Source organism: Poeciliopsis prolifica, unplaced genomic scaffold (assembly GCF_027474105.1).
Source record: "Poeciliopsis prolifica strain line A6 unplaced genomic scaffold, Auburn_PproV2 SCAFFOLD017, whole genome shotgun sequence".
Taxonomy (NCBI): Eukaryota; Metazoa; Chordata; class Actinopteri; order Cyprinodontiformes; family Poeciliidae; genus Poeciliopsis; species Poeciliopsis prolifica.
Window position 1 is genome coordinate 3,076,004 of NW_026562392.1, and position 12,831 is coordinate 3,088,834.

Consider the following 12,831-nt stretch of genomic DNA (forward strand, 5'->3'; position numbering starts at 1 on the left):
CATGCTCGTCGCGCACGCACCAATGTATACTCGAGCACACACAACACACACACACACTCACATTCAGATACAGGATGTTGGCAGTCAATTCTGTAAACACTCCCCTTATCCCTTACTAGTGTAATCTGCCTCTGATAAATGCCCCTCCAAGATAGAAATGTCACCTGATATGATAAACAGTATGCTGACGTTACATAAAGTGGCCGTATGCTAAGGAGTTGGAGAGATTAACTGTGGAGCAGAGATGGAAAAAATGGTTGGTGTGATAAAAAGCAGACATTAAGCTGGAGCCGAGCGCCCTGCTCAGCTGTGGTTCAGGTTCACAATGACTGGATGAAGGAAGAAAAGACATCTGTTGTCTTTTTTTTTTTTTTTTTTCAAGGATACACACATGAAGTGTTGGCTGAAAGGTCAACACGTACAAAGGAAGTTAGCAGTAGTTGGAAAACAGAACATGAAATTGAGTGTTGCTTTTTCTCCTGAGAGCTTTTCCTGGACATGACATGAGCCAGATATCTGATCATCTATTTAATTTGCCTCTGCAAAAATTTTCACAATTTGCCTGACTGAAATTCTGATTTTTTTTTTTTTGTTGTTGTCCTTTTTCTTTTCTATCAAATTCTGGAAATTTGAGACTCAGAAACAAGCACAGTAGCCTTCACTGTCTGCATATTCTACAGCTGATTAAATAAAACAATGTGTTTTAAAGGGCTATTTTACAGCTTTTTTTAACCGGCATCTGATCTCAGATCAGCACCTCTTCAACATCTGCAGAGCCGTTCCAAACAAGTAGAATATTACTGAAAAGTTTACTTCAACAAGTGACGCACATTATATATGTAAATTAGACAAACTCACCAAAAGGCCAGAAGTTTAGGAATATGTGAAACTTAAACAATAACTTTGATGTTATTATTGACTATACGCAGGCCTGTCACTATAACAGATTTTGCTGGGCGTATGTCTCAAAAAATTATTGCGATAAACAATAATATTGTTTGAAGACCTTTATGCACTGATTTATTACGTAATAATACATGCAGTTTCCTGCCAAAGATAGATATACTTTACTTTCAAAAGAACATTTAACACTGGGACTGATACACAAAATAAATAAAACAACCAAAACCAAAAATAAAATAGATTCTCATTCTCCATTAACAATAAATGTACATGAATAAAAACTAAACATAAAGCCAAAGTGGAAATAAATACTGCATTCAACCAAAAGAGTTGAATGCAGTATATTGCCCTTCAGTAATTAGATTTAAATAGAGAAGAATCCGACTGCCTGATGCAATAGTTCAAACTACAGGATTTTTTTCCCCCGAACGACAATCTGAGAACGTTATTCGTTCTCAGATTGTCACTTGTGTGTTACAGTAGATCGTTGTGGCCGCTCTGATCTAAATCAAGGATTTGCCCAGACTTAATGCAGCCTGTTGAATGTGACCAGTAGCCAATCAGAAAGCGCGGATTCCCCTCCTGCTTTCTGAGGGGAAACATGGAGGAAATCCCGAACAGCTGACACGGTGCTACCCGAAGTCCAGCAGACATCGGAAACAACATGAATGTTTATTCAACAGTTCGTGCAAATAAAATATAAATAACGAGGGGAGGAGGTGGAGCGAAATTTCTACCAGAAAACCCGGCAACTTTTCAGCTGTTCTTCATTAACGTGACATAAATAGGTTATATTGATTTCATTCAGTCAGGACTGACACTAGCCACATGCATTGCAGGTAGATTGTAGTAAGAAATAGATTAATGCCTGGCTTCAAAATTAGTGAACTGGACTTAATATTTTGTGTCCATTGTTGGACACAACATGGTTCGATCAAACCGTTATAACTAGGCTTTCTGTCGGCTAATGTGTCTCAGGATTTGATAATGAGTCGACAATCTGCGACATAAGATTGTGCAGCGCGCGCTGGGCATTACACTAAGGAAATAAGGAAGGGAGGGTCAGTGGAGAGCACCGGAGTTGAGCCTTTTTTCATTCAGTGTCATCAACAGTAAGAAATGACACGATATAGCCGATAATTAAAATGAGGTCGATAGTTTTAACTTATCATACGATTAATTGACTTATCGTTTATCGACAGGCCTAACTATACGGACCCTTTGTTTATTTTATATCCAATTATTACCAAAATATCTCATATCTCACAGTTCTACTAATCAGCTGGTTGAACGAAAGCAAGCACATTTCTCCCTCAATTAGAAAACAGAAAAAATGTGAAACAAAACATAAAGCCATTGTGTGAAAACTTAAGGAGTGCCATGCATCATTTATTAAGATGTTCTCTTCAGTTTTTGGGGGGTTTTTTCATAAATTTTTGACAGCTAGCAGCGGTCTGTCAACTAAGTAGCTCACTGCAGATTCAGCCTGAGCACATAGCCTGACTAACCAGTCAGCTAATATCAGCTGGTATTTAAAATTTATTAAAGAGGGAGCAGAAAACTACTACTGAGTTTAGCACATTTCACCCCAACATTTTCCTTTATGTATGAAAAAATTAAAAATGGTGACTGGCAATTTTTCAAACATAAGAACCATTTTGAATCAGGATGACACGTTCTTGTTGTACACAGCGGTGTGTACAGCTGTAAGACTTGACATTTTGACAATATGACCGAATGGTGAGCTGTGGGAACCTGTGCACCCGGCCGCCCAGGCCCAGTACAAACTTACAGTAATCACCACAGTCTGGTGTTTGATTTTCCACAATGGCGGGTAAAAGAGCCGCAGGATGCAACATGAATTCTCAGATGGTCTATAAAGCGGAGACAACAGTAAACGGGGGAGAGCACTAAGTCAGTTTAATAAGCACATTTGACATCGGATGTCGGCGCCCAGCCTCCGAGGGGGGTGCTTCAATGTGTCGCCATAAACACTGGCCAAGGCTCGCTCCCCCTACATCATCTATATACCACCCGCTGCCCCACACACCCCTCTTTACACGACGCAAAACTTTGGGGGGCAATTTTACAGAAAAATTACTCCGAGGGGTCCCGGTTTCAATTCGGCCCGCCCGTATCTTTCTTTCCTATTAAGCATCAAAATGTTCCTTCTCTCACTGCGAGTGGAGGTATGGCCTCCACCAGAAGCCGAGGCGAGGCGGGCGGGGGCGGCTGAGGGGAGGAGCGAGGGGAGTGAAGAGGGGATGGAGGGGAGCTTGGTGGAATTCGCCCATCATATTACATCAGCTAATCGCACTCTGCTGAGCATCAGCGATATTTTCATCATTCCTGTCAATTTCTCCTGAATCCCTCCAGCCCTCACATTTGAAATGACGAACAATCTGGGCAATTTATTGGCATATTGGCACAGGGTGATAAGGCTAAAAACAACAGCAGCCAGCAGCTGGCCCAGGGAGATGAGTTGATAACATTGATATGTGCTCCCACACAAAAACACCTCCACCGCTATCTCCTCTTTCTATCAAACTCTTATTACAATAAAAGTGAATGGGTTCTTTCTTTCTGCGAGAAACCCCCCCGCCCCAAAAAAAACAAACAACAAGGATGGCACCCAGAAAGGGGGGGATTTATATTTATAAATAAATATATATAAAAATCAGATGAAGCATTTCAGAAGGGGGAAAAGAAAGAAAAAAAACAAGGAGGAAAATACATAATTTATCACTGTATTATCGGGATATCCAGGCAGCCTAATCAAGGAGCACTGAGTGACTATTTTTTGCCTTATCATCCAAAGTGGTGGAAACGGAGAAGGAATTATCAGCCAGCTGCAGATTGCTGGGCTGGAATTTTAATGGTAATAATCGGGTTTCTGATGGTATATCTCCTCTGCTTATCTTTCCCATTATCTGGCCTTATCTCCTCAGTCATCGGAGCAAATTAATGGCGCTCTTTCAGCATCGCCTTTTTATCGCCGCTCAGAGAGCACCCAAGGGGAAAGAATAAGCAAAATATTAAAATACTGCATAAATCACAATTTTAGATAACGGTCCAATGTATGCAGGATGGTGGGAGGAAAAAGAGAAGGGTGGAGGTGATGTGGGGGGGGGGCTGCGCCCAACAACCTTTTTGTCCTTTAGAATGACTGTCTGTGCCTGACTTTCTGTGTATTGCCTCCTCTGCCTTTATTTTCTTTTCTCTGTGCTTTTTTTAAATTTTTTTATTTTGTCCTCCGGAGTTCCCGGAGCGGGAACGAGGATCTAGGCTCCTGGTGACCTTTCTTCTTCCAAGTGCTGCTCGGTTATCCAACCACACACCACCAGGCGACATACAAAAACAAGATCTTACATGCGACATGCTAATGCAGGCCGGGTCAAAGTGACGAAAGCAAAACTCCAGAGTTGGGTTCGCTTTCGCGACCACGACGACGACGCATCTGGAGGCACCGACGGGATTGGTCTAAACACCAGAGGGCCCGCTGTCACGTCACACATTGTTTTGGCTTTAAGGTGAATGCTGACGGAAACATGAACACTGAGCAGAAATCCTGAATCAAGTCTTTTTTTTGTTTTTTTTTCCTCTCCAGTTAGTTTTTGAAGTGTACTGGGCATGAAGCTATTTAAAAGGCCTAGGAGAAAAAGTAAAAAAAAAAAAAAAAAAAAGAAGAAAAAAGCTTAATTTTTCTAAAATATATATATATGTCAAACAATTGCAACAATAGATTGAACTAAAAGAAAGATAATTTAAACAAACTGTCTTTAATTTTCTAGAATCTCTAAAATTCTAGAAAATTTTACAAATGAAATTAAAACAAGCTGCACGAAATTGTCATTGGTCACCAAAATAAGTAAAGAAAACCACTCTTGTGCACCAACAGGCACATTAATTTATTTATGCAAACACACACACACACACACAAACACACTTACATACGTGCCACGAAACATTTCGCTCAATAAAACGTTTTAAGCTCAACAGATCATCAAAACGCTCTTCCACATCACAAACGCAACAAACAATCCGCCCTTTCTAACCTCCTTCAGAACCAACATACAGCTGTCACACCGAACACACACACACACACAGCACATGCACACGCCCACACACACACTTGAGATGACAGCTAAAACAGTTGCGTTTACGACACCATGTATTTCTGCCTCATCTGCAGGCGGCAGAAAATCATCCTGATTCTCTTAAGTTGTTTCAAAGCTATAAATTAAAAAAAAATTAAAAGAAAGAAAAGAAAAGAAACTAACCTGAACATGACCATGCAGGTCATAACCCTATGCTCTAATTCCTTTCAAACTGCATGGAAAAAATTACAAATAGAAGATGCATCCATTTTTAAAACAATTTCAGGAAAGTGTGTGATCTACAACTGGGTGCAACAATTGTGTACAGTGTATTTTAAATACATTTAAAATCAACTACAAACGCCACATGTACTTGAGCTGCACACACACACACACACACCCACACACACACCTGACAGGCGGTGTGTGCATCAGAAGGGGGGGAAGAAGGTGAAAAACACCACGGCGTGCAGCTTCTGTGTAAGAGTGTGTGTTGCAAACACACACTTGATGTCGACGTGGGAAAACGATGACTTTTTCAAGTTAGTCTCACTGTTTCAGGCCTACAGTTTCAATTGCTTTATTACAGGACTGAAAGTGGCGCACTTCAGAATTAACGCAACTATAAATTAAGTAAATAAGTCCGCTTTTCTTTTCTTTTTTTAATGTTTTTTTTAACCCCCTCTGCAACTTTGCAGGAAGTTCTCAGTCAAACAATCAGATTCAGCTGTGGTCGTTTAAAAAAATATTAATTATTATTATTATTAATAATAATAATAGTGGTAAAAGACAACAATCGCAGCGCGGAGGTCGAGCGACAGGAAGCCCCTCGATAGGCGAGCGGAACACGGCGGCGGTCCGGGCGCGCGCTCCTGGCGTCAGAATCAATTTTTAATTTTTTAAATTTTTTTATTTATTTTTTCTTGGTTGTTGCCCCGCCGTTCGGCTAAAAACATCCCGTTTAATAAAGAGGCAAAGAGAGGAAACTTACGTTTGATCTGCCGCGGGTTGCTCTGCTTCCTTCGGGACATGCCTGCTGCGGCTGCTCACTGAATCCAGGTGTAGGACTGACAGACCGATAGGTTTTGCTTCATCCAAGCGGTCGGTTCTTTGGAGGGGTCGGTGGTAGTGAGGGGCTGTTTTTGTTTTTTTTAAGGAGGGGGGGGGTTGTTGTTTGTTGTTGTCTGCTGGAAACTATAAAGGCAGAAGAAGAAGTAGAAGAAGGAGAAGGAGAAGGGGGACCCGGCACTTTTTTTTTTTTCAAAACGCGCAAGTCTATCGTTCCGTCTGTCTTTTCCTTTATCTTTCTCGTCTCTCTGGCTCCGGCTCTGACTTTCTCTCCCTCGCGCACACACAGTAACACGCAAACACGCACGCGCGTCCTCTCTCTCCCTCTCTCGCTCGCTCTAACACACAAACGCGCGTCCACACGCCCTCCCTCCCTCCTTCCCTTCCCTACTCCTGCACTCTTCCTCTTTTTCTCCTCCTCCTCCTCCCCCCCTCCACCTCTCTCTCTCTCTCTCCTGCGCTTCGCCGCGATCCGCACGGACTGACTGGGGAGGTGAAAACGTTTCGCGCTTTTGTTTGAAGATAAGGTTTGTTCCTCCCCGGGCACCGTAGCCGCGCGGCGTCGTGAACTTCATGTGATCCTCAATCACTTTCGCTCCCCTCTTATTAATTAGTGGGCGCCTCCGCTAATTAGTCCCTTTATTTATTTGTTTTTTGTTTTTTTTTTCTTTCCTGTTTTTTTTCTCTTTTTTTGGTGGAAATACTTTTATTTTTTCATAACTTTGATACCGAGATAAAAAAAACAAAACAATTTTTTTTACTTTATTGTAATGCTGAACAAAGCAGGCGTTTTATTTCAGGTCGACCCTTTTTACTGCAGCACTATAGTTAAAACAGGGCTCCGTTTACATCGCTGACCAGTTCTCACACACACACACCCACACCCACACACACACACACACACAGGAGGACAGCAGCAATAATGGCAATTGCTGCTGCAGACAGCCAAACAAGTGCTTTGACTATTTCTCTGAACTTTGACCCCATATCACTCTGAAGATGCACTGTCAATTGTTTACAAAATTTTGAGTGATTCCGGTAGCTTCTGAATTTAGCTCTACTAAATCCAGAGTAGAGCTAAATCTACTCTGGATCAGTCAGAACCGATGTTTTACTGATGTCAAACATCATCAACAACTAAACTAAATATAGTATAACTTAAAATACATAACTGCTGTAATTCATTCAGATCCATTTATGGAACAGGATGCAGAAAGCAGTGTCTGCAACCCGACGAAAACAGATGATACTGCACAGAACTGAGAACACAGCAAACACAGTGAAATCCAAAGCAATACACTGTACACTTTTCACACTGAACTGTTGCAAAGACAACAAACTGTGTTTACAGTGTGGGGTTCACTTTGGCTGCAAAATATTCAGAACGTCTGCAGGACATTTTATTTCATTTCATCTCCTTGTTTTGCAAAAGTGGGAGTTTGTTTCCTATTCTAACCTTATATGATAAACAATGAAAACATTCACCTTTTTCTTTTATTATAGTTGGGAGTGTAATTCAGAAGAGAAATGAGAGTACAAAGACATTATGACTGCTACACTGTAAAAAAAAAATGAAAGAAGAATTTTGGAGGCTTATGCATATTAGTCATTGAGATTTTACAAAAGTGAAATGAGAAACGCTGACTAAAAGGCTCATTTTAAGAACACGAACTTTTAGTTTTTGGTACCAAATGTTATGCAAACATTGAGCCTGGAATTTCAGTGAAGGTGTTGACTCATCATTCATCTAGTGAAGAATCCAGCAGAGCCACAAGGCCGACATCCTCACATGGGCTGTTTTATGAAGTCATATGACGTAGCTCAGAATTTCATATGACTTGTGATTGAGAAAGGTTTCCAGTTTGGAGGAAGGGTCCAGAACAAAAACAACCTTTTACATTTTTTGCACGTAAAAATGACAAACCAGATGACCTCATGAAAGAAACTGTCACGGTTCTGTTGCCAAGGAGAACGCAGCAGATTACATTTATGGATCCTCTGTGTCCATAAATTCACTGTAACACTAATGAGACTGGATCATTAATAATTAGCTTCATTTGCCATTGATGGACGTGAGCCTGTGGCGTTTTAAACGCATATTTAAAAAGATGACTCTGGATATTTGCTGTATCCTGTTTAGAAAGTATTAGTTTTGTTTTTCTCAATGACTAACATGCATGATTCCAGATGTTTCCTGTTATGTTTAGTGCTGAAGTGAAAACACACCAAATCTAATTTATTAGAATTTATTTGATTTGAAAAAAAAATAAAGAAAAAAAGAGTTAGAATGGGACTCAGTTTTGTCAGTGAGAAAGTGTCATTGATCGATTTAAATCATGATCAATTAGCTAAATTCTGTCCATCGGCGCGTTTTGCTTGCAAACTAAATGGCGATTTTCAGCTGGAGGAACGGGTTGCTTTGCTGCATTTGGTTTTATTTGACAAACCATCAGTCAAAACTGAGTGCTTTTAATTAGTCTCTACTGTGCAAGATGAAAACATTTAAAATATTTGGTTAAATGGGGGAAAGAAAAAAGAAAAAAAAAGTGACTGAGAAAAGAAGAGTCTTTGAATGGTTCAGATTTTGACGGCCATGTTCTGAATAGCTGCCCAAACTGGAAATCACTCTCTTCAATTAGCCAGTTGGACTGCCAAGGAAGACAAGCAAGTGGCCTGTGAAATTATCTCGTAACCCAATTCCACAACTTTGGGATGGAGTCTGAAACTGCGGAATAATTTATGTGGCACAAGGGGTCAGCGCCGGTTCACCTTGACATGTCGGGGTGGGCTGGCTTTTCCTGCTGCTCTCCGCTGAAGTTCGAAGCATATACATTTCTTTTTTGCTCACCTCTTTTTTTTCCTGCCTTTTCCTTCTCCTCCCTCGTCTGCAGCTTTTGGTCCTGCTCCAATCACGCTGATGTCGTGGCACCGAGTCAGAAACAAAGAATTGTTGCAGTCGCCAATCTCGGCAGTCGCAAATTCAAAGTCAGACTGGTGGAAATGTTGTGACATTTACACGTGTTTCCACCTTAAATAACACGCGTGCACGAGAAAAAACTCAAGTAGGAATTCAGTGAAACCTAAGTAGGACTCAGTAAAAACAGCCATGTTAACCAGACATAAATAGCCCATCTTGGGGTATATTAAGGCGCCCTGCGCCAAAATCAATAATGATTTGTGGTGAGAGCGACAACACAGTGAGGGAGTGGAGTCAAATTGCCAGCTCCAGATTAATTTAACGCCACTCCTAAATCCTCTGAGACCGGAGCGTGCTTCTCCTGTGCTGTTCCTGAGCCCTGGTGGCTCGTTTGAAGCCGACTTTTGATTGGCAGCTACAAATCTGCAAGAGGAACAGAAATTTCTCTCTCTCTCTCCCTCTTTTTTTTCTTTTCTTTTTTTTTTTTCTTCACTGCTCAGACCAGATGGTTGTGATAATTAACATGATACTGATTCCATCGCAGGGGAAATCACTGACACAAGGTTGGTCACATTAATAGGTTGAGGTATACTGTATGCCGCGAGATGCGGCGCAGCGCTCTCATATAATCTGATTCTGGGGGGGGGGAGGTGTACCGAGGGGGCTAAAGGTTGATTTAATGTGCTAAATCACTTGATTAGAAGTGCCAAGTCACATTTGGAGTGGCGGCATTCAGTTGTGTTCATTCTTAAAAACAATGTTTTGGGCTGTTTTGATGCTCCAGTCAATGTTGAATGTCATCCTGTCTCCTGCTTGCATCTGACTGGAACTTAATGACCGATCATTAAAAATGTACCAACACTCAGGAAAAAAAAAAAGTTTTATGGATGTATCCAGTTATTATTATCATGACTTTTTTTTTTTTAGAGCGAGCACAGAGACAGGAGATGCTATGACTTCATAAAAAAATGTGTTACAGATGCAAACGGTTCTGCAATGCAGAAAAAAAAAAAAAGACTGTGGAAATACTGATCATTGATATATTTAGTCTGCGGTGCGTTAGGGATTGCTTTTTGTCACACAAAACAGCAGCTGAAAGGTGGGTCAATGTTAATAATACTATAATAATACACAATACATATAATAATATGCATAATGTAATAACACCGAGCAATGTAGAATCAATTGAACTAAAAAATAACATAACAGTACACATGAAAAAATGAATATATAGTTCCTTACTATATAAATAAATCTATATATTATCTTTTTATAAATCTAAAAACGCTAACATGTGTACACCTATATATATATATATATATATAATATATATATATATATATATATATATACAGAGATATATATATATATATATATATCTGTATATAATATATATATATATATATATATATATATATATCTGTATATATATATATACAGATATATATATATATATATATATATATATATATATATATATATATATATCTGTATATATATATACATATATATATATATATATATATATATATATATATATATATATATATATATATATATATATATATATATATAAAATGATTCATTTGCTGAAATGTACTGGATTGCCGTTTTCTTATTTTTTAGATGTAGATATTTTGAGGTTCCTGTTTCCTGGAATGCGCAGAGATTAGGAGATAAATAATAACATAATAATATGCAAGTTAAGTTCAATAAAGCACAGAATTCAAAGGTTTTTTTTTATATGTTTGAATGTAAATTTAGAAAAACAAAACTACCCCCAGTGGATTCTTTCTATCCAAATTCATTTCCATCCACTTCCCTAAACAGCATTCCCTTACAACACGTGATCACAGCATGGCATCAGTTCCACCTAAGATGACCTTTGCCAAAAAAAACAAAAAAAAACAAAGACACACACACACACACACCCCTTCCCTGCACTGGGCTACATTTAGCCTGTATGTTTCTCCTGTAGCAGCAGCTGCAGACTTCCTCTTTATTACGTTTGGGTTGAGCTGCTGCGCTGACTGAGTAATATCACAGAAGTGGGCTTCTGCTGTGACAAATTACAAGGTTGATTTCTTTTACGGGATCACAACATGTCCGGTGGCTCTTGGAAGTGACACAGCCACGGTGCGGACAGCGGCTGCCTCCTTAAAGAGCCGCCTCAGCAGCAGCAGCAGCCCGACTGGGACAGCGGCGGTGGAAGTCCGCCTGCTGCCATGTCACCCTCTGGCTGTTGGGGATTGGTTTGTGAGGAAGTAAAGTGGGAGTGTGTGTGCGTATGCGTGTGTGTGTGTGGAGTGTAAGAGGGTGGGAGTGCATGGGGAAGGTGGCAGGAGGGAGAACGGCTCGGGGTGGCACCTACCCTATAAAACTATTTTTTTTTTCTGAATTTATAATGGGGTGTTATAAAAGATAGCATTTATAATTTGAGAAAATCAGATTTGCTAAAAAAAAAAAAAAAAGAAAAAGAAAAAAGGCAGAACTAAACAAATGTATGTCTGTTTATGGAACAAGCCTGTCTAAAGAAACCAAAGACAGTACAAGAAATTTGAAGAAAGCCATAAAATATCAGGAGTGCACCAATTGCAGCCTTTTGGCCGATCTCTAGAAAGCCTGACCTGCCGATTAAATATTTTTTATTTATTTCGTGAGTTATTTCGACTACTAACCTCTCATCTGGCAGAGCAAAAAAAAAAGTCGATGGTTTTTTGACCTACCAGCTGAACACCGATCTCTCAAAATTAAGGACATTTTCTAGTAAGATATATTATTCTATCAAGTATATTAATTCAGTGGAGTGCTATATTATTACGCAGATAACATGTTCTGTCTTCATTATCTTCATATATATGCACTGTCTATCATGTATCTTATGAATGGTTGATTGATGTTTAGTTGTTTGCTGTTCAGTGATGTGACTTTTGAGAGAGGGGGGTAGATGCAGAAGACTTTTTTAAAACCTCAAGCTCCACATTTTCACTCAAAACTTTTGCGTATGTCAACACGTGACGTGTTCGTTTCAAACTGCAAACAAATGAAAAAAAAAATACAAGCAGAAGATATCTAGTCACAGACTCCCACCATTGTTCTTTTAAAGGACAATCATTTGAAGGATGTGACAAAGCGTTTCGTTTTCTTAAAACTGGTGACCTCTGACAACGAGAATGAAAAAATACGAGTTTTTAGCATGCGGCTGAAGAAAGTTGCTACCTCTTCAGCAACTCTCCCCACCCCCCACCCTAAACCTCTAGCCAACCAGGCATCGTCTCCAGCAGCAGTGAGCAAACAGATGTCTGAGAAAGTGCCCACTCCGCTGGCCGAGCTGCCAGCACCACCCGCAGCCCCGGAGGCCTCGGCGCCAGCCTTGTGTGTGTGTGTGTGTGTGTGTGTGTGTGTGCCACTTTCCTTCTTCCATTTACCAGGGAGCTAAACAAGACAACTATACATAAAAAACACAGCTATCAATAAAAGCCACACAAACCCACAAGCATCTTAAGATTCCACCAAAAAAAAAAAAAAACCCAAAAAAACAACAAAGTCCAAGGGGAGGTGATAAAGATGCTAAAACGAGGGGCGGGATGAACAAACTACGCCCCTCCCAATGGGAGTGAGCAAATCTGTAAATAAAAACTCTTTTTTGAGAGAGAGAGAGAGAGAGGAGGAAGAGGAAGGAGGAAGCACAGGGGCAGATCACTCTTACAGCTAATCTCAGCTTTTTGTATTTTTTTCCCCGTGTGGTCAAAAGAGAAGACTGTGACGCGTCCAGAGGATGAACCGGCGAGCTCTCTGTGGATTAAAATCACAAATATGCCTCGGAGTTTCAAGGAGGCTCATTTT

At 40.1% G+C, this 12,831-nt stretch overlaps 1 protein-coding gene across 2 annotated transcripts in view; it reads right to left on the reverse strand.

Annotated features, from left to right (window-relative positions):
• zfpm2a (zinc finger protein, FOG family member 2a) overlaps positions 1-6,469 on the reverse strand; it is a 157,933-nt gene extending 151,464 nt beyond the window's left edge. For both annotated transcript variants that reach the window (XM_055041891.1, XM_055041890.1), the window contains exon 1: positions 5,992-6,469. In XM_055041891.1, the coding sequence (XP_054897866.1) occupies positions 5,992-6,031 (40 nt within the window). In that variant the 5' untranslated portion in view covers positions 6,032-6,469. The remainder of the gene's footprint in view (positions 1-5,991) is intronic.
• Between the last annotated feature and the right edge of the window lie 6,362 nt (positions 6,470-12,831).